The sequence below is a fragment of the Biomphalaria glabrata genome, chromosome 1, assembly GCF_947242115.1.
Source record: "Biomphalaria glabrata chromosome 1, xgBioGlab47.1, whole genome shotgun sequence".
Classification (NCBI taxonomy): domain Eukaryota; kingdom Metazoa; phylum Mollusca; class Gastropoda; family Planorbidae; genus Biomphalaria; species Biomphalaria glabrata.
The window spans coordinates 68,558,319-68,581,547 of record NC_074711.1 but is presented as its reverse complement, the minus strand read 5'-3'; the positions used below and the strand labels follow the sequence as shown (position 1 = coordinate 68,581,547).

Here is a 23,229-nt window from a genome sequence, read left to right as displayed (position 1 = left end):
GACGATTTTTTCAATGTTTATTGACAGTTAGAACAAATCACTTTTCTTGGATTTATTGGCATATTTTTTAAAAATAAACTTTCGAGGCAGTTGCTAAGCAAATAAGATTAATTTAATGTAATGTTATTGAAACCAAAAAAAAAATGTTGGAAAGAGAAATGAATCATTTGAAACAGTTGATTAGAATGTATACAAGTCTCCCTTACGGTAGGAGTTGTATTATTGTCTTTAGGACTAGAAGCAAGAGGGGAAAAGTAATTACTTGTGTCACAGTGAATAGAGATTTAAACAAATAGTAGTACGTTACTTAAGATAGCAGCTAAAAGAACACCAAGTAAGTGAGTTCAGAAACAAAATGGTTTAAAATTGTTTCTAGACACCTTCACGCCAAAAAAAAAAGTACCAGTTCATTTCAATGACATAATGACATCCTACACGTATTCATGTGCTCATCTAGTCAGGCATGTTAATTAGAGACTCTGCAAAGTCATTGGTTTTCCTGGCTGATTCATGCAACACGTTCTATGTTCTAATGGCACTAGGGAGGAAGGAGCACTTGTACGAATTAGTCCTTTGTGCTCTAGAGTATAAATCTTTGATAAATCAACCATGCTCTTTATTCCAAGCACTAATTATATTTTTACCTTTTTCCATCTGTAGACGACCACCTTCGCATAAAAGAGATTCTTTAAACGGTAAGCTTAGTATTTCTTTTCGTTCTGTATACCTATCTAAAAGGAAAGATAATAATTAAAAAATGGTTTACAAATTAATGTAAATGGGGGAAGATTATTTTTACGGCCCCCATAATGAAAAACAAAGACATCGTTAATCTGTCTGTCTGCTGTCAGCTTTAGATCTAAAAAAACAAAAGCTTTTTTTTTAAACTCCCATTTCACCCCATCGCCTTCATTGTGCTTGACCCAAATGCTAAGATAGAATTTCTAAAATTGTATACACATGTGTTACTATGTTCAAGATTGTGTATGCACAAGCCATTATCAAGCTATTATTGAACTACGACAGCTGGTGTTACACATTGTCATCTTTCGAAGACAACGTAATGCTAAACATTGTTTCTCTAGTATGTGCTTATAACTTAGGGTGGGACGTGTTTTTGTAATCATTTGAAAACGTGTCCTTTTGTAAGTAAAATACGAATCAGTTCTATGGAAAATGTACTAAGTTAATGAGAGATATGCCTTTGTAGAGAAATAGGTCGTTCTCTAAAAATGTGAAAATAACAATGGATAACTATATACATATTTTTGCAAAGCTCATATCAACTCACCCTGTCTGTCTGTCTGTCTGGCCAAAAGTTTGTACACGTTATAGATTGTTGACTGAAACTTAGTAAACACAAACATGAAATAGAAACAATAGATAAATATACAATCTTCCATTTTCATATGCTCTGGGCTAAATGAGTGGTTACAGCGTTGGCTTGAGAAGCCTGTTCCAATTCAGGGCAGTCCCCCTTTTCTACCCCTACTCCCTTCCAACTGGTCCAGACAAGTGATAGGATCATAGCGTAGTGAGACAAGTGATAGGATCATAGCGTAGTGAGACAAGTGATAGGATCATAGCGTAGTGAAACGAGTGATAGGATCATACCGTAGTGAAACAAGTGATAGGATCATAGCGTAGTGAGAAAGTGATAGGATCATAGCATAGTGAGACATGTGATAGGATCATACCATAGTGAAACAAGTGATAGGATCATAGCGTAGTGAGACAAGTGATAGGATCATAGCGCAGTGAGACAAGTGTTAGGATCATAGCGTAGTGAAACAAGTGATAGGATCATAGCGTAGTGAGACAAGTGATAGGATCATAGCGTAGTGAAACAAGTGATAGGATCATAGCGTAGTGAGACAAGTGATAGGATCATACCATAGTGAAACAAGTGATAGGATCATAGCGTAGTGAAACAAGTGATAGGATCATAGCCTAGTGAGAAAGTGATAGGATCATAGCCTAGTGAGAAAGTGATAGGATCATAGCGTATAGGAAAAGCTAAAAGCATGACATTGCGTTAAAAAAAAAACATTGGTAAAAAATTATTTCTAATCACACAGATTTATTGATGTTAGTCCAGATCTATTACAAATTTAATGACATGACTGATCAAAACTAATCGATACAATTAAAATAAGCTCTGGTTGTTTTTTTTTTTTAAGTATTATATTGTATTTTGCTTGATATAAGTAGGCTTTCTGCAAGAGTTCCATGACTTTTTCTCCATTGTGAAGGCTCGAGACTTTGAGTTCAAATTCAGACTCGAGTAGCTTTTTATATTTAAACAAAGAAGCTTCTTCCAATGTACTAGTTAAATCTCCCCCCCCCCCACAAAAGTAATCAGACTGTTAGACTATAGGGCGCTGATCATGCTGTACGCATTTAAGTTACTCTAAACACAAATAATTACTTTAAAAAATATATCCAATAGCAAAACTTAAATAATGTTAGCATAGATTCGACTCTAGATCTATTAAAAATTAATTACAGGATTGATTCAAAATAATTAATGTGATGCTATTTCACTCAATATAAGCTTTGCTTTTCATAAGTATTTGTATATTATACCTGTTCAAAATGAAAGCCTTGTTTGTACTTTGATTGGTCACACTTCTCTCTCCTACAGATGTCTATGCGGTCAAGAGTCAGCTTTTAGCGTCTATCTTCAAGGATATTGTTGAATCATCAGTAAACAAGGAAAATAAATTTCTCAAAAGCTACAGGTAGGACTCAGCGTGCAGTTGTTCATTTCTAGCAGAAAACAAACAAGCATTTGACCATTTTGGTCACTATATATCAGACCTTGGGGGAAGGGGTGGGGAGAGATTTGAAATGAACGAGACAGACATATTGGGTTAGAAATGTAAGGTCAAGGTTGTCAGGTCTCTGGTCCATTTTCACCCCAGAGGAGATTAAAAAAAGTTCAACCATCGTCGGGACCTGTGTTTCCAGTTTTTACAAATCTTCTATCAACTCACATTGTCTGTCTGGCTGTCTGTCTGTCTGTCTGTCTGGTCAAAAGTGAGTACACGTTATTTCTCCTACACTCATTCTCAGATCAAGTTGAAATTTCGCACAATTATTTATTGGCATGGTCAAGACATGAATCAATTAAAAAAAAACAGAAACCTACTAGACAATTAATTACTGGTAATTAATTATTTTGTTTAATAGCAACAAGGGAAACTAATACTTCAGTATTCAAAGATATGGCTAAATTTTTCAGTTAAGTCCCCTTAAATAATTGTTAACGTTATTTCTCCCTCACGCATACTCCGATCAAGTTGATACTTAAAACAATTATGTATTGCACCTAACAAAACAAGAATCAATAAACAAAAATACTCAATTAGTCATTTAATTAATGGTAATTAATTATTTTGTCAGATATAAGAGAAATAGCTTGTACATTATTGGCAGATATAGTTTTAAGGACAGAGTTCTTCCCCTTTACAAAAGCTTTTTTTTTAACACAAAGTGTTGTTGTTTGTATATATTTTGCTTGTTCGCTTATTAAGTTCCACCGAGGCGCCATGGTGAAGAAAATAAAATGTAAAATAAAAAAGTAAAATTTGACTTAATTAAACCTTCAAAAGTGTCTGGTTACATAACAGTATCACCTCCTGTGTCTGGTTACATCACAGCATCCCCTCCTATGTCTGGTTACATAACAGTATCACCTCCTGTGTCTGGTTACATAACAGTATCACCTCCTGTGTCTGGTTACATAACAGTATCACCTCCTGTGTCTGGTTACATAACAGTATCACCTCCTGTGTCTGGTTACATAACAGTATCACCTCCTGTGTCTGGTTACATAACAGCATCCCCTCCTATGTCTGGTTACATAACAGTATCACCTCCTGGTTACATAACAGTATCACCTCCTGTGTCTGGTTACATAACAGTATCACCTCCTATGTCTGGTTACATAACAGTATCACCTCCTGTGTCTGGTTACATAACAGTATCACCTCCTGTGTCTGGTTACAGAACATTATCACCTCCTGTGTCTGGTTACATAACAGTATCACCTCCTGTGTCTGGTTACATAACAGTATCACATCCTATGTCTGGTTACATAACAGTATCACCTCCTGTGTCTGGTTACATAACAGTATCACCTCCTGTGTCTGGTTACATAACAGTATCACCTCCTATGTCTGGTTACATAACAGTATCACCTCCTGTGTCTGGTTACATAACAGTATCACCTCCTATGTCTGGTTACATAACAGTATCACCTTCTGTGTCTGGTTACATAACAGTATCACCTCCTATGTCTGGTTACATAACAGTATCACATTCTGTGTCTGGTTACATAACAGTATCACCTCCTGTGTCTGGTTACATAACAGTATCACCTCCTGTGTCTGGTTACATAACAGTATCACCTCCTGTGTCTGGTTACATAACAGTATCACCTCCTGTGTCTGGTTACATAACAGTATCACCTCCTATGTCTGGTTACATAACAGTATCACCTCCTATGTCTGGTTACATAACAGTATCACCTCCTATGTCTGGTTACATAACAGTATCACCTCCTGTGTCTGGTTACATAACAGTATCACCTCCTGTGTCTGGTTACATAACAGTATCACCTCCTGTGTCTGGTTACATAACAGTATCACCTCCTATGTCTGGTTACATAACAGTATCACCTCCTGTGTCTGGTTACAGAACAGTATCACCTCCTATGTCTGGTTACATAACAGTATCACCTCCTGTGTCTGGTTACATAACAGTATCACCTCCTGTGACTGGTTACAGAACAGTATCACCTCCTGTGTCTGGTTACATAACAGTATCACCTCCTATGTCTGGTTACAGAACAGTATCACCTCCTGTGTCTGGTTACATAACAGTATCACCTCCTATGTCTGGTTACATAACAGTATCACCTCCTGTGTCTGGTTACATAACAGTATCACCTCCTGTGTCTGGTTACATAACAGTATCACCTCCTGTGTCTGGTTACATAACAGTATCACCTCCTGTGTCTGGTTACATAACAGTATCACATCCTGTGTCTGGTTACATAACAGTATCACCTCCTATGTCTGGTTACATAACAGTATCACCTCCTGTGTCTGGTTACATAACAGTATCACCTCCTGTGTCTGGTTACAGAACAGTATCACCTCCTGTGTCTGGTTACATAACAGTATCACATCCTGTGTCTGGTTACATAACAGTATCACCTCATGTGTCTGGTTACAGAACAGTATCACCTCCTGTGTCTGGTTACAGAACAGTATCACCTCCTATGTCTGGTTACATAACATTATCACCTCCTATCACCCCCTAAAGGTAATAACTGTTTCTACTTTGGTGACTATTCTCGGGATTGTCCACATGATACGTTCTCAAATGATATGAAATGTATTTGTCAGTTTGTTATAATCCTCTCCCTCTCTCTTAAAATTATCTTGTTTACTCGTCTACGTCACTTAGTATTTCATCTTGTATACCTCCTTGCAATTATCAAACAGACTTAAGTGTCGTATCCTCAGAGTTGTGTCGTGTCCTCAGAGTTGTGTCGTGTCCTCAGAGTTGTGTCGTGTCCTCAGAGTTGTGTCGTTTTCTCAGTGGGATTGACAAGCAACGATTCAAGTAAAACAATGACATGGGGATGGAGGAAATAGAAAGAAATGAAAAGGACATCAAAGAGAGTGTCTGTTTGTTTGACATCAAGGAGAGAGTGTCTGTTTCTTTGACATCAAAGAGAGAGTGTCTGTTTGTTCGACATCAAGGAGAAAGTGTCTGTTTGTTTGACATCAAGGAGAGAGTGTCTGTTTGTTTGACATCAAGGAGAGAGTATCTGTTTGTTTGACATCAAGGAGAGAGTGTCTGTTTGTTTGACATCAAGGAGAGAGTGTCTGTTTGTTTGACATCAAAGAGAGAGTGTCTGTTTGTTTGACATCAAGGAGAGAGTGTCTGTTTGTTTGACATCAAGGAGAGAGTGTCTGTTTGTTTGACATCAAGGAGAGAGTGTCTTTTTGTTTGACATCAAGGAGAGAGTGTCTGTCTGTTTGACATCAAGGAGAGAGTGTCTGTCTGTTTGACATCAAGGAGAGAGTGTCTGTCTGTTTGACATCAAGGAGAGAGTGTCTGTCTGTTTGACATCAAGGAGAGAGTGTCTGTCTGTTTAACATCAAGGAGAGAGTGTCTGTCTGTTTGACATCAAGGAGAGAGTGTATGTTTGTTTGACATCAAGGAGAGAGTGTCTGTTTCTTTGACATCAAAGAGAGAGTGTCTGTTTGTTTGACATCAAGGAGAAAGTGTCTGTTTGTTTGACATCAAGGAGAGAGTGTCTGTTTGTTTGACATCAAGGAGAGAGTATCTGTTTGTTTGACATCAAGGAGAGAGTGTCTGTTTGTTTGACATCAAAGAGAGAGTGTCTGTTTGTTTGACATCAAGGAGAGAGTGTCTGTTTGTTTGACATCAAGGAGAGAGTGTCTGTTTGTTTGACATCAAGGAGAGAGTGTCTTTTTGTTTGACATCAAGGAGAGAGTGTCTGTCTGTTTGACATCAAGGAGAGAGTGTCTGTCTGTTTGACATCAAGGAGAGAGTGTCTGTCTGTTTGACATCAAGAAGAGAGTGTCTGTCTGTTTGACATCAAGGAGAGAGTGTCTGTCTGTTTGACATCAAGGAGAGAGTGTCTGTCTGTTTGACATCAAGGAGAGAGTGTCTGTTTGTTTGACATCAAAGAGAGAGTGTCTGTTTGTTTGACATCAAAGAGAGAGTGTCTGTTTTGTTTGACATGTTTCAGATGTTCCCTAAGAGCTGCACCCTAACCCAAACATTCCACAGCACGGGGGGGGGGGCGGATAAGGTTGGAGAGTCGACAGTGCATACGGCACGTCCAGGCAGCAGAGATAGGGAAAGGGGTGTGAAAGAGAGAATGGTGAAGAAGGAGACAGACAGAGAGAGTGAGAGAAAGTACTAACAAAAATAAGTTTGAGAACAGATGAAACAAAGAAGTCAATGACCTCTGGGAATTCTGTTCTACATTATTAGCTTGTAAGAAAAAGTTGTCCAAAATGGCAATGTTTCGACAACTCTGTACAACATTTATTCAAAATCCTTCATGTCCTTCAATTTTCTGTTCTAGATTATCTTCTGAAGAAGTTAGGCCTTGGAAGACAAGCTACACGCTAGATGATGATGAGACCTTGTTTAAACGAGGGGTGAAGGGTAGGGCTGTCTTTCTTTTATAGGCCTATATATATATATACATACAAATATAACCACCTTTTCAATCTCATACATACACACACACACACAAATATAACCACCTTTTCAATCTCATACATATACACACACACACAAATAAAACCACCTTTTCAATCTCATACATACACACACACACACACACAAATATAACCACCTTTTCAATCTCATACATACACACACACACACACACAAATATAACCACCTTTTCAATCTCATACATACATAAACACATACACACAAATATAACCACCTTTTCAATCTCATACATACACACACACACACAAATATAACCACCTTTTCAATCTCATACATACATCTACACACACACACACACAAATATAACCACCTTTTCAATCTCATACATACACACACACACAAATATAACCACCTTTTTAATCTCATACATACATACACACACACACAAATATAACCACCTTTTCAATCTCATACATACATACACACACACATACACAAATATAACCACCTTTTCAATCTCATACATACACACACACACACACACAAATATAACCACCTTTTCAATCTCATACATACACACACACACACAAATATAACCACTTTTTCAATCTCATACATACACACACACAAATATAACCACCTTTCAATCTCATACATACACACACACAAATATAACCATCTTTTCAATCTCATACATACACACACACACACACACACAAATATAACCACCTTTTCAATCTCATACATACATACACACACACACACAAATATAACCAACATTTCAATCTCATAGATACATACACACCCACACACAAATATAACCAACATTTCAATCACACATACACATACACAAATATAACCAACTTTTCAATCCCCCCCCACACACAAATATAACCAGCTTTTCAATCCTATTCATACACACACACACACACAAATATAACCAGCTTTTCAATCCTATACATACACACATACACACAAATATAACCAGCTTTTCAATCCTATACATACACACACACACAAATATAACCACCTTTTCAATCCTATACATACACAGACACACACACAAAAATATAACCAGCTTTTCAATCCTATACATACACACAAACACACAAATATAACCACCTTTTCAATCTCATACATACACACACACACACAAATATAATCAATTCTATACATACATACACACACAAATATAACCAGCTTTTCAATCCTATACATACACACACACACAAATATAACCAGCTTTTCAATCCTATTCATACACACACACACACACACAAATATAACCAGCTTTTCAATCCTATACATACACACACACATACACACAAATATAACCAGCTTTTCAATCCTATACATACACACACACACAAATATAACCACTTTTTCAATCTCATACATACACACACACAAATATAACCACCTTTCAATCTCATACATACACACACACAAATATAACCATCTTTTCAATCTCATACATACACACACACACACACACACAAATATAACCACCTTTTCAATCTCATACATACATACACACACACACACAAATATAACCAACATTTCAATCTCATAGATACATACACACCCACACACAAATATAACCAACATTTCAATCACACATACACATACACAAATATAACCAACTTTTCAATCCCCCCCCACACACAAATATAACCAGCTTTTCAATCCTATTCATACACACACACACACACAAATATAACCAGCTTTTCAATCCTATACATACACACATACACACAAATATAACCAGCTTTTCAATCCTATACATACACACACACACAAATATAACCACCTTTTCAATCCTATACATACACAGACACACACACACAAATATAACCAGCTTTTCAATCCTATACATACACACAAACACACAAATATAACCACCTTTTCAATCTCATACATACACACACACACACAAATATAATCAATTCTATACATACATACACACACAAATATAACCAGCTTTTCAATCCTATACATACACACACACACAAATATAACCAGCTTTTCAATCCTATTCATACACACACACACACACACAAATATAACCAGCTTTTCAATCCTATACATACACACACACATACACACAAATATAACCAGCTTTTCAATCCTATACATACACACACACACAAATATAACCAGCTTTTCAATCCTATACATACACAGACACACACACAAAAATATAACCAGCTTTTCAATCCTATACATACACACAAACACACAAATATAACCACCTTTTCAATCTCATACATACACACACACACACAAATATAATCAATTCTATACATACATACACACACAAATATAACCAGCTTTTCAATCCTATACATACACACACACACAAATATAACCAGCTTTTCAATCCTATACACACAAACACACAAATATAACCAGCTTTTCAATCCTATACATACACACAAACACGCTAATATAACCAGCTTTTCAATCCTATACACACACACACACACAAATATAACCAGCTTTTCAATCCTATACACGCACACACACACATACACAAATATAACCAGCTTTTCAATCCTATACACACACACACAAATATAACCAGCTTTTCAATCCTATACATACACACACACAAATATAACCAGCTTTTCAATCTCATACATACACACACACACACAAATATAACCACCTTTTCAATCTCATACATACACACACACACACACAAATATAACCACCTTTTCAATCTCATACATACACACACACAAATATAACCACCTTTCAATCTCATACATACACACACACAAATATAACCATCTTTTCAATCTCATACATACACACACACACACACAAATATAACCACCTTTTCAATCTCATACATACATACACACACACACACAAATATAACCAACATTTCAATCTCATACATACATACACACACACACAAATATAACCAACATTTCAATCTCATAGATACATACACACCCACACACAAATATAACCAACATTTCAATCACACATACACATACACAAATATAACCAACTTTTCAATCCCCCCCCCCACACACAAATATAACCAGCTTTTCAATCCTATTCATACACACACACACACACAAATATAACCAGCTTTTCAATCCTATACATACACACATACACACAAATATAACCAGCTTTTCAATCCTATACATACACACACACACAAATATAACCACCTTTTCAATCCTATACATACACAGACACACACACAAAAATATAACCAGCTTTTCAATCCTATACATACACAGACACACACACAAAAATATAACCAGCTTTTCAATCCTATACATACACACAAACACACAAATATAACCACCTTTTCAATCTCATACATACACACACACACACAAATATAATCAATTCTATACATACATACACACACAAATATAACCAGCTTTTCAATCCTATACATACACACACACACAAATATAACCAGCTTTTCAATCCTATACACACAAACACACAAATATAACCAGCTTTTCAATCCTATACATACACACAAACACGCTAATATAACCAGCTTTTCAATCCTATACACACACACACACAAATATAACCAGCTTTTCAATCCTATACACGCACACACACACATACACAAATATAACCAGCTTTTCAATCCTATACATACACATACACAAATATAACCAGCTTTTCAATCCTATACATACACACACACAAATATAACCAGCTTTTCAATCCTATACATACACATACACAAATATAACCAGCTTTTCAATCCTATACACACACACACACACACACAAATATAACCAGCTTTTCAATCCCAAGGATGGCAGAGGGCGAAGAGAAAGAAACTATGAAACTAGCAGTGATACTACAGACCATTAAAAACTAGCAGTGATACTACAGACCATTAAAAACTAGCAGTGATACTACAGACCATTAAAAACTAGCAGTGATACTACAGACCATTAAAAACTAGCAGTGATACTACAGACCATTAAAAACTAGCAGTGATACTACAGACCATTAAAAACTAGCAGTGATACTACAGACCATTAAAAACTAGCAGTGATACTACAGACCATTAAAAACTAGCAGTGATACTACAGACCATTAAAAACTAGCAGTGATACTACAGACCATTAAAAACTAGCAGTGATACTACAGACCATTAAAAACTAGCAGTGATACTACAGACCATTAAAAACTAGCAGTGATACTACAGACCATTAAAAACTAGCAGTGATACTACAGACCATTAAAAACTAGCAGTGATACTACAGACCATTAAAAACTAGCAGTGCTATTACAGACCATTAAAAACTAGCAGTGATACTACAGACCATTAAAAACTAGCAGTGATACTGCAGACCATTAAAAACTAGCAGTGCTATTACAGACCATTAAAAACTAGCAGTGATACTACAGACCATTAAAAACTAGCAGTGATACTACAGACCATTAAAAACTAGCAGTGATACTGCAGACCATTAAAAACTAGCAGTGCTATTACAGACCATTAAAAACTAGCAGTGATACTACAGACCATTAAAAACTAGCAGTGATACTACAGACCATTAAAAACTAGCAGTGATACTGCAGACCATTAAAAACTAGCAGTGATACTACAGACCATTAAAAACTAGCAGTGATACTACAGACCATTAAAAACTAGCAGTGATACTACAGACCATTAAAAACTAGCAGTGATACTACAGACCATTAAAAACTAGCAGTGATACTGCAGACCATTAAAAACTAGCAGTGATACTGCAGACCATTAAAAACTAGCAGTGATACTACAGACCATTAAAAACTAGCAGTGATACTGCAGACCATTAAAAACTAGCAGTGATACTGCAGACCATTAAAAACTAGCAGTGATACTACAGACCATTAAAAACTAGCAGTGATACTACAGACCATTAAAAACTAGCAGTGATACTGCAGACCATTAAAAACTAGCAGTGATACTGCAGACCATTAAAAACTAGCAGTGATACTACAGACCATTAAAAACTAGCAGTGATACTGCAGACCATTAAAAACTAGCAGTGATACTGCAGACCATTAAAAACTAGCAGTGATACTACAGACCATTAAAAACTAGCAGTCATACTACAGACCATTAAAAACTAGCAGTGATACTGCAGACCATTAAAAACTAGCAGTGATACTGCAGACCATTAAAAACTAGCAGTGATACTACAGACCATTAAAAACTAGCAGTGATACTGCAGACCATTAACCCAAGATGTTATTAACATTCAAACAATGTTTCTATTTTATTGAAACTTGTCTAAAAGATATAAGCATAAAATAGTAATAATATGTCTATAACGGTGCTTTGTTGTTCCACAAACTACTGGAATAATGAACTAGTAGGCCACCGCGTGAATTAATCTCTCTTTAAAAAAAAAGCAAAGTTTGGTGCTAAATACTCAGAATGTGCGAAGTGTTCCGTTACGGGAAAAGTTTAGGAACCACTGGTCAATAATATAATAATAAATATGAGCAGCACATTTACGTTTTTATTGGTCGTTGTGCTGGCTACAGGACATCCTTGCTGACCGTCAGCTTTAGAACATTACATCATGTGCTAGCTACAGGACATCCTTGCTAACCGTCAGCTTTAGAACATTACATCATGTGCTCGCAAGATTTGAAAGGGAACCTACTTTATAGAGAGAGATCCCTTGCCACGACAAGCCAAGGATATTAGATTGCTTTGTAAAATATTTGACAAGTTTCGGATGTTCCTTCTGATTTCAAGATAATTACAACCTAGCCCAAACCTCCCGCAGGACTACGAGGGATGTCAGCGAACCCTGGACAATCTCAACTACCGAAAGACAATCCGGTATGCATACCTCACGGGCAGACAGCGCCATCATTAATTCACGGATCATAAAACATTTTACTTTTTACCTACAAAGGGATACAAAATTGCTAATGAGATAGTAATTAATATTATAGCTTTTATATAGCGCTACTTTCATGCTTATAACATGCTCAGAGCGCTTTTGGTCCAATCTCTTTTGTGGACCAGTTGGGGGGGGGAGGGTGTATCTAGGAGTTGGTTTTCCGTGCTGCGTTTAGTTGTAAACACAACTCTGCCCGAGTCGGAGCCCCCTTCTAGGTAGCCAAGCCAAGCCAAGGTGAAGCGCACTTGGCCTCTCGACCACGCTTCCCACTCAATAAAATAAAATAACCAATTAGTTAATTCAATAGTGGTAATAAATTTTGTTTGATTGATTTGATTTGTTGATTTGAGGCACATCGGCACAATTTAGGCCATGTCGTGCCTGCAGTCCCTTAAGGACTACTCTCTCTCTAAACAACAAGGGCCAGATTCTATACAGTCATATAATTAAAATTAAGGTCTATTCACAGTTAAAATAGTAAAGGTAGTAAAAATTTAAATATTTGGTAAAAATCTAATGTAAATAGTGCATGTTCACAAATTCAGAAATCAGATCTTCGTAGATAGCCCCACTTCCCGAATAAAGCCCAGTACCTTCCCAGGGTCGACATTATTAAATAGTGTTTTTAGATTAGTGGCTCTAAAATGTTTCGCCCTGACATCCTGGTATCTGGGGCAATCAACGAGGATATGTTCCACGGTGAGGCGAGAGTCACAGTACTCGCAAAGTGGGGGCTCCTCTCTCTTCAGTACAAAAGAGTGCGTGATGTAGGTGTGGCCAATCCTAAGTCTGGACATGGTTGTGCTACCACGCCTTGTCAGACCCTTAGATGTGGGCCGCCACCTGACATCCGCCACAATCTGCCTGAGTTTACTGTGAGTCTCAGCCTCCCATCGGTTCTGCCACTCTCGATAGGTGGCAGAGGCAATACTTTGTCTCAGGTCCGAGTAGGGAATTTGGGTTCCTGACACCGCATGATTTAGGGCTCTCTTTGCTTCTCTGTCTGCGGCTTCGTTTCCCTCAATGCCAACATGGGAGGGGACCCAGATGAAGGTGACATCCCTACGGTCGGCTGTTATTAGGTCCAACAGCTTCAGGCTCTTATGTACCAATGGGATGTCAGTCTTCATCCGCCCCAAAGCTTGCAATGCAGATTTGGAGTCGGAGCAGATTATAAATTTACTCCTTTCTGATGCTTTTACGGCCATAAGTGCAAGCAATATTGCGTGCAATTCGGCCGTAAAGATGGAGCAGCCATCGGGGAGTCTACGGGAGATTGTTTTGTTCCGAAAGGAGCAGGCACACGCGACCTTTCCCTCCATTTTGGATCCGTCTGTGTAGATGGTGCCACAATCTCCGTAGCTCTCCTGCAGTTCCCTAAAGTGGACTTGTAGTATGCTTGGGTCTGTATTTTCTTTTTTGAAATTAAGGAGGGATAAATTTAATTTAGGTTTATTCATTAGCCAAGGAGGATTCTGAGGGGTTTCTATTTTAGAGATTTGGTCAATGGGTGGGGTTAAATTTTGGATGGGTTCTCTCATTCGAAGGCCCAACGGCTGTATGACGTTAGGCCTTCGATTGTATAATTCTACCTCTGTGGGGTTAAATATGGAGTCAAAAGCAGGGTTTGTGGGGTTGGATTTTAGCTTGACTATATACTGCATTGCAAGCTTTTTCATTCTTATATCCATGGGGAGTTCTCCAGCCTCCACATGGAGACTTGGGATAGGTGATGTACGAAACGCGCCGAGACAGAGACGCAGGGCAGCATTTTGTATTGGTTCCAGTATTTTTAGGTACGACTTCCTTGCTGCTCCATATATTATGGATCCGTAGTCTAGCTTGGATCGAATTAGACTCCGATAGAGCAGCAGCAAGGTATCTCTGTCAGCTCCCCAGTCCGTATGGCTGAGTACTCTTAGTATGTTTAATGACTTTTGGCATTTCTTCTTAAGTTCCTTAATGTGGGGGAGAAAATTAAATTTGGAATCTAAGGTGAGGCCTAAAAATTTTGTAGTTTTCACGACAGGGATCTTCTTTTTGAGTATAAATAGTTCAGGGTCTGGGTGGAGCCCCCTTAGATTACAAAAATGCATACTAACTGTTTTGGAGTCAGAGAATTTGAAACCATTATAGTTTGCCCAACCCTGAATTTTGTTTAAACATAACTGTAATTTCCTTTCTAAGGTGTTCATGTTTTTCCCATAAGTAAGAATGACAAAGTCATCAACATACAAAGAGCACTCTATGCCAGGGGACAGCGCATTTATGATGCTATTTATTTTAATGTTGAACAGGGTGACTGACAGAATGCTGCCCTGGGGTACACCCATTTCCTGGTCATGAGTGTCAGAAGCGGAGTTGCCCACTCGGACCTGAAATTTTCGATCTTTCAGGAATTCCTCCACAAAACGGGGGAGGTGTCCCTTAAGCCCCATAAGCGCCAGGTCACGTAGAATGCCATGTTTCCAGGTTGTGTCATAGGCCTTTTCTATATCGAAGAATACAGCTACTAGATGTTCTCTTCTGAGTAATGCATTTCTAATATAAGCTTCCAGCCTTACCAGGTGGTCAGTTGTTGTCCGCCCCTGCCGGAATCCGCACTGGTAGTTTGAGATCACTTTATTCCTTTCCAGGTACCAGTCCAGCCTACTGTTAATCATTCTTTCCATGGTTTTGCAGATGCAGCTTGTTAGTGCTATTGGTCGATAGTTAGCTGGGTCAGAGCCGTCTCTTCCCGGTTTAGGTATCGGTATAACTGTGGCTTTCCTCCAGCTGTTTGGGAAAGCGCCTGTTTGCCACACACAGTTATAGACCCCTAGTAGGACTGCCAATGAGGGTTCGGGAAGGTGCTTGAGGAACTGGTAATGGATTTCGTCTTCTCCAGGCGCTGTGTCATGTGACTTGTCCAGCGATTCCCTCAGTTCCTCAAGCGAGAACGGTTTGTTGTAGTCTTCATTGTTCTCTGACCTGAAATCAATGGGGTGTCTTTCCTCCCTGGTTTTGACTTTTTGGAACTCTGGCGTGTAGTGTGCAGTGGATGATTTTTCTGCTATTGAGGATGCAAGGCAGTCAGCTATTTCTCTGGGGGACGTGACAGTTCGTCCTTGGTTTTTCAAATGCCCTATTGCATTTGATTCTTTCCCTTTGATTCGCCTTACTGCCTTCCAAACCGCTCTAGCAGAAGTTTTGGCATCCAGACTGCCGACAAAACTTCTCCAGGAATTCCTTTTGGCTGACCGTATGGTTTGTCTAGCCTTTGCTCTAGCTATCCTGAATAGCTTTAGGTTTTCCTGGGAAGGATTCTTTATAAATGCAGCCAGTCGTTTTTTCCTATCACCAATAGCACTTTTGCAAGCTGTATCAAACCATGGTTTGCTAGGCCGTTTTGGATTTGCAGAGGTTAGGGGTACAACTTTCCTGGCTATACTTAGTAGCTTGCTAGCAAAGGTATCAGCTGGGTTCTGTTCATGGAGGATATTTTCTGTGATATCCTCAGAGCATCTTTTTTGGAATTGTTCCCAATCGGCCTTATTCAGTTTCCACCGCTGAGGTCGTCCCAATGAAGGGAGATTGTTAGTAATGATGATTGGGAAGTGATCACTTCCCCGTAGATCATTGCTAACTGACCATTTAAAATCGTCCAGAAGTCCGGGGACGCATACGGTGAGGTCAATGCATGTGAATGATCCAGTTCCTGGGTGCAAGTAGGTCGGTGATGCATCATTAAGTATGCATAAATCATGTTGGAGGAAGATATCCTCCAGCATACGACCTCTTGTGTCGGTATTGTTGGATCCCCACATGGTGTTATGGGCATTGAAATCCCCAAGGATCAAATAAGGCCGGGGGAGTTGATTCAATAGGTCCTCCATGTCTGTTCGGTTTAATGGAGCGCCTGGTGGTAGATACAGGCTGCAGCAAGTGATAACCTTGTGAAGGGTTATCCTAGCTGCTACGGCCTGTAGTGTGGTCTGTAGTTCTACCCTCTCATGGGGGATGCTATCCTTCACAATGATACAGACTCCACCTGATGCTCTCTCTGCATCCTCAACATTCTTGGTGTAAGCACGGTAGCTTCGGAAGCTGATGCAATCTTTTAGAAATGTTTCCTGTAAGCAGACAGCTACAGGAGTCTCAGAGTCCATCAGTAGCTGCATTTCCTCGTAATTGGCCTTGAGGCCTCTACAATTCCATTGTACAATTCTGGAATCCATGGCTTATTCTAGATGACCTACTTGGAGCTATTTGGCCTTGGGAGGCCCCCGGAGGGGTTTCCCTTTATTCCAGTGACCTTGGTATTTTTATTCTTGGGTTTGGATGGAGAGGAGGACAACCCCCTTTTGGGGGAAGTCTTTCTCTCTGGAGAGGGGAGATCCCTCTGGTTAGAGCGGAGGTTATTTCCTCCTCTCTCACCTCGGGCATCCTCTCCGCTTTGATTTCTCCCCTTAGGGAGTTGGTCAACCTCTAACTCAGTAGAGGTTGGGGTGTCTGGCTGGGTTCTCTGAGGAGAACCTGTGTCAGACATGATGTCTCCGGGTTCTCCCGGAGTATTGGTTTTGACATGCTGCTCAGTCTCCATGCTCTCATCAGCGAGCACAGAGAACCTGTTCTTTAGCATGACAACAGGGCTTTCTTGTTTCTTCAGAGGTGTGTTCTTTGGCGGTGTTTTCTTCTGAGTTGGGGGAGGAGGAGGGGGTGGTGGGGTCAATGTGTCCGTCTGTGTGGCTATGGATCTTCCTTTCTTAGCAACAGCCTGGGCGTAGGTCTTTGTCAAGCCGAATTGGCCCTTGGGTAGGGCCAGTACAGCCGATTTCGCCTGGCTAAAGGTACATCCGTTTCTTGCCTTGTACTCCTGCACGGCAACCTCCTGTTTCCACACAGGGCAGTCCTTGGAGTAGGCTGAGTGGCCAGCTTGACAGTTTGGGCATTTGAACTGGGCTGTGCAGCCCTTGTCCTCATGACCCTCTCCAGCACATCTGGCACACACAGTGTTCCTCTTACAGACTGCCGCGCCGTGTCCATAACCCTGGCACTTGAAGCACCTCATGGGGTTAGGTATGTAGGGCCTCACTGGAACTCGTAGGTATCCTGCCTTCACATACTCTGGCGGTGTCCTAGTTCCGAATGTGAGGATAATAGTGGCGGTTTTGACCTCCTCACCCTCCCTGCGCCTGGTAATGCGCCGGGCATGGGTGACTCCTTCAATGCCCTCCACTATTTCCTTCTCGGAACATTCCAGTAGGTCCCTAGAGCTGATTACACCTCTGCTGGTGTTCAGACTCTTGTGTGGCATGACTTCCACTTGGAGATCACAGAGTCTTCTGCATCTTAAAAGCCCATCAGAGTGTGTCTTGCTGTCTACTTCTACAAGGAGTTCCATTGTTTTGTGTAGCTTAGACACACTCTTGGGCTCTCCCACTACTGACTTGAGTCCCTTATAGATAATAAAAGGGCTCAACTTGGTCAGGCTTTTTCCCTCTTCTGTGCATCTAACCACCAGAAATGATGGCCAGGTGGCACAGCTTTTTGGGACCTCCTCTTTTTTATCGTCAATTCGTCGTTTCTTGCCCAGACATAGGTCTGGGGCAAGTAGTTTTGTGTGTGTTTTTTTGTCCATATATATTTTGGTTAATTCGGCACCTGTGCTCCCCACCCGCCATCGAGTCCAACAAGGGGACGGGCCATTCGGATGTCCAGAATGAGCCCGCCAGGGCTACACAGGTGCTATACTCAGTCAGCTGCTACATCGGACATGTGTCCGATACAGCAGCTCCCTGATTGACCCTTCAGCCACCGCCCTCCAGCATAGGTCGACGACCTATGCTGGTAGCTCGGCATGACCAGCCGGTTGACACAGAGCGGGCCATCTGGGTCTCAGGTCTAGGGGAACTTGGAGCCAAAGTATTGTGTTGTTGTGGTTTATCCTCAGATAGCCACCACTCAAACACCAGGATCTCTTTATCCCCCCTTACCCGTCGCAGTCCACGGCAAACGGACTGGTCTAGGACGTAGTGAGAATTTAAAGTTAAGGAGACAGTGTGATGATCAATGAAGGCAGACTTAGGAAAAGAGGAGGCAGACACAATGATAGAAAAGAAGTAGGGCACTTTTGAGCTCCAAAAGTGCTAAGGAAAGAGGAGCGCAGTTTAACGTCATGTCTCGGGACGAAAATTTTGTTTGATATCGGAAACACAAATAGATAATACAGTATTCTGATATATGGCTGTAAATTTAGAGTTATTCCCCTTAGATAATCTTTTGTGGGTTTTTTTTACATTTTAAAAAATATGTTATTTCTTAGGGCATATTTAGTGTTTTTTTGTTGTTGTTTTTTTCAAACGTAGTCAAATACATTGGTAGGTTCAACTGCTAATTATGGGCCATTGAAACATACCATTTTGTGCGCTCAGAAATACACTACAACACAAAACTTAACAAAAAATTTTTTTTAAATAATTGTTTGAAATCAACGTTACCTTATTCTGTCTCTGTCTTGTCCATGACCAGTTATGAAAGGTGGTTTGGGTGATATCAATACGTATGTTTGGAACTAAACTGATTTTTTTTTCTTTTTTTTATTTTTTCTTCGCTTGTATTATAATATTATATCAGCACCATAAAGTCAACCAAGCATGCCAGAAATTCTGCACAAGGAATTTTATCATTGAATTGCATAATTTGTAGTCGCTTTCTTCCTATTTAAATCCATGTATTTTAGCATGCTCGGCTTCTATTGGCCATGTTTGTATACACTTAAAAATAACTTTTTACCTTTGATTGATTTTGGACAAGCACAGGATGGTATATACATATATATATATATAGTAACGTCTGTAATTCATAAAATAAGATATACAGTTTTAAAAGTTTTATATTTATAATGTTGCAATCTAAAGGGAGGCAACTCAAACGACTGGGGGACAATTCCAATGGATCATGTGTAGGTGGTTGACGACAACAAATACTAAGAGCGGCTGTCAAGCTTTGGGTTCACTTCCGCCACACAAGAGTCCAGTTCTAGGAGCCACCTGTGGATTGGCTTTTTGTCCAACGATCAGGCGTAGACTACTTCTACTGTCTGTAGGTTCCATAATGGTAGCGACCATTACTGGATTGGGTCGTACCTTATACGTCGTGCGCCGTGCTCCGGTGCGAGTTGGCTTGCTATAAGAGGCCAAAGACAGCGCTACCTCCGGGAACTTCCATATATTCTCACTGTCCCTTGCAAGGCCCGCCACTCTTTATTTTCTTTCATTATGATGGCCGCCTTGTGGAACGGTGGGCCGACTTATGGTACTGTGTTGTTAGGTCTCTGTTCCATCCTTACCCCAGAGGAGATACAAACACACAACTAAAGTAAACCGACGGATGCTGTGTTGTTAGGTCACTGTTCCATCCTTACCCCAGAGGAGATACAAACACACAACTAAAGTAAACCGACGGATGCTGTGTTGTTAGGTCTCTGTTCCATCCTTACCCCAGAGGAGATACAAACACACAACTAAAGTAAACCGACGGATGCTGTGTTGTTAGGTCACTGTTCCATCCTTACCCCAGAGGAGATACAAACACACAACTAAAGTAAACCGACGGATGCTGTGTTGTTAGGTCACTGTTCCATCCTTACCCCAGAGGAGATACAAACACACAACTAAAGTAAACCGACGGATGCTGTGTTGTTAGGTCACTGTTCCATCCTTACCCCAGAGGAGATACAAACACACAACTAAAGTAAAACGACGGATGCTGTGTTGTTAGGTCTCTGTTCCATCCTTACCCCAGAGGAGATACAAACACACAACTAAAGTAAAACGACGGATGCTGTGTTGTTAGGTCTCTGTTCCATCCTTACCCCAGAGGAGATACAAACACACAACTAAAGTAAACCGACGGATGCTGTGTTGTTAGGTCACTGTTCCATCCTTACCCCAGAGGAGATACAAACACACAACTAAAGTAAACCGACGGATGCTGTGTTGTTAGGTCACTGTTCCATCCTTACCCCAGAGGAGATACAAACACACAACTAAAGTAAACCGACGGATGCTGTGTTGTTAGGTCACTGTTCCATCCTTACCCCAGAGGAGATACCAAACACACAACTAAAGTAAACCGACGGACGCTGTGTTTGCTACTCGTTTTTCGTATATCTAGCTCCACTACTAGACTTTTCCACCAAGCAGAATTGGAAAATCCCAAGGGGCCCCCACTTGAAAAAAAAAAGGGGGGGGGGCCAAATGAGTGTCCGAATTTTTTTTTACATTAAATATTAAGTCATTATCTCATGTCATGATGTCGAATGTCAAAATGTAGGGGCCCCCAAAGAGGTCTAGACCCCGCACCCCCGAATGATGGCTAATTCCTAACTAAGCCACTGCAACCGAGGCGCCACGTTGAGGATACGGAAGCTGGAATCCTCGGCAATCCACGTTTCAAACATCACTAACTACACACGTCCCAGCGCCCTTCCGGGTCCACGGCGACAACCCTTTGAGTTACTAGAACGCCCTACTTTCTAATTCCCGTATTGTCGTTTTTAGGGAGAAGGAATATTATGTCTCTCTAGATACGTTCTTGTCCTGTATTGAATAGTGCGCAATATCTTGTAAGATGGCGGTCACAGGACAGAGTTACAACACTATCTATGCAATGCGATTTAAACAATCTAAATAAATTTTGCCTTCAATAGGATGGCGTCAAGTAATGCAATATTTTAGATTGAAGTCATTCACCTTATGCTATTTTTTAAAATAGTTTTTATTTATTTATTTAATTTATTTTGTGTAAAGAAACTTAGTTGGCCTTTTTTCGGGCAGGTGTAGCCAATAGGACAATCTTGATTTGATTCATCTCACTCTTTAAAAAAATAATAAGAAGAACGAGAAGGTGAAAAAAAATCAATCGTTGAGTCTCCAGAACAGATGTACATTTGAGTTCGATCTAGAAACTTGTCTACAATAATGGTCTTACAGAATCATAATTGATGTTTGCAATTTAATGTGTTTACGAACTGTACATTTTTAAATAAATTGTTTTATTTTCTATTTATCCCTTTTTTTTTGACACCAATTGTTGAGAAAATTATAAGGAATCTACTACACAAGATACCTTACTGAGTGTTTTAAATTAATAGGACATAGAAGCATCTCAGTGAAAGGAAATGTCACTATCTCTAAAACGAGGTATGAAATCGGCAGACGTCCATGGATAATGTGTTCTAACAAAGTGGGCTCCCTTTAATTTAAATAAATAACTAGAGATGCTTATTGAAAATATTTATGAAACAAGAAAACCACAGTATATTCCGTATTTGAATTTCTTTACACAGATATTAAAAAAAGGTGCATAATTTTTTATATGAATGTTCTTATCAGTAGCTCAGTTATGGGCAGAACCGATCGTGACAGATACTTGGAAATACTGATGTCGTAAAGCATAAAACATACTTCTTTTTTTTTTTAAGGTGTGGGCATAGACATATATATTTATTTATGTCTATGGGTGTGGGTTAATTATGACAATTACGAATCTTGAAGATATTGCTAAATTCATAAGTATTCTAAATCCTTGATCTTTGGAATCGAAGACATTGCCATTATTAATATTATTATTTAACAAGATGTTGAAATTATGGAGATTGAACAAAATAAAATAAATAAAGTCATACACGTAAAGTTCCATAAAGCTGACCTGGGGACCAACCAGTATAGGATTAGTTTGACCACTGGCTATGGCACTACAAATAGTTGTTTCTCTCGTCACCTGGATGAGTCTAGTTTTCTTTTTTAGCACTTTTTGTTTTCAAGATGTGACCTACATCTTAGTGCATGGTTAGTTCTAACATTACTTCTACAAATAGTTGTATTAGTATTTCTTTACATTTTTACTTTTTTTTTTACTTTGAAGTCTTCACATTTGCATAATGACTTTGTTTTCTTTTCAAAAAGTACATCATTGGTCTATAGTTTATTTGTACATGTTTTATGCACTTTTTTGGTATGTTATTTTTGTAGAATAAATTTTAGTTTAATAAAAAAAACAAACAAAAAAAAAGGGCAAAGATGAATGAAATATTTAAAGTTACATTTAAATT

At 39.3% G+C, this 23,229-nt stretch overlaps 1 protein-coding gene across 7 annotated transcripts in view; it reads left to right on the top strand.

Moving 5' to 3' along the window:
* The window catches only part of LOC106072354 (uncharacterized), a 39,261-nt gene that overhangs the window by 14,726 nt on the left and 1,306 nt on the right, over nucleotides 1-23,229 (top strand). For 2 of the 7 annotated variants that reach the window (XM_056010473.1, XM_056010482.1), the window contains exons 6-9: nucleotides 661-695; nucleotides 2,645-2,741; nucleotides 7,136-7,218; nucleotides 19,644-19,674. In XM_056010473.1, the coding sequence (XP_055866448.1) occupies nucleotides 661-695; nucleotides 2,645-2,741; nucleotides 7,136-7,218; nucleotides 19,644-19,674 (246 nt within the window). The remainder of the gene's footprint in view (nucleotides 1-660; nucleotides 696-2,644; nucleotides 2,742-7,135; nucleotides 7,219-19,643; nucleotides 19,675-23,229) is intronic. The other 5 variants (XM_056010485.1, XM_056010492.1, XM_056010501.1 and 2 more) reach the window with 3 other exon arrangements.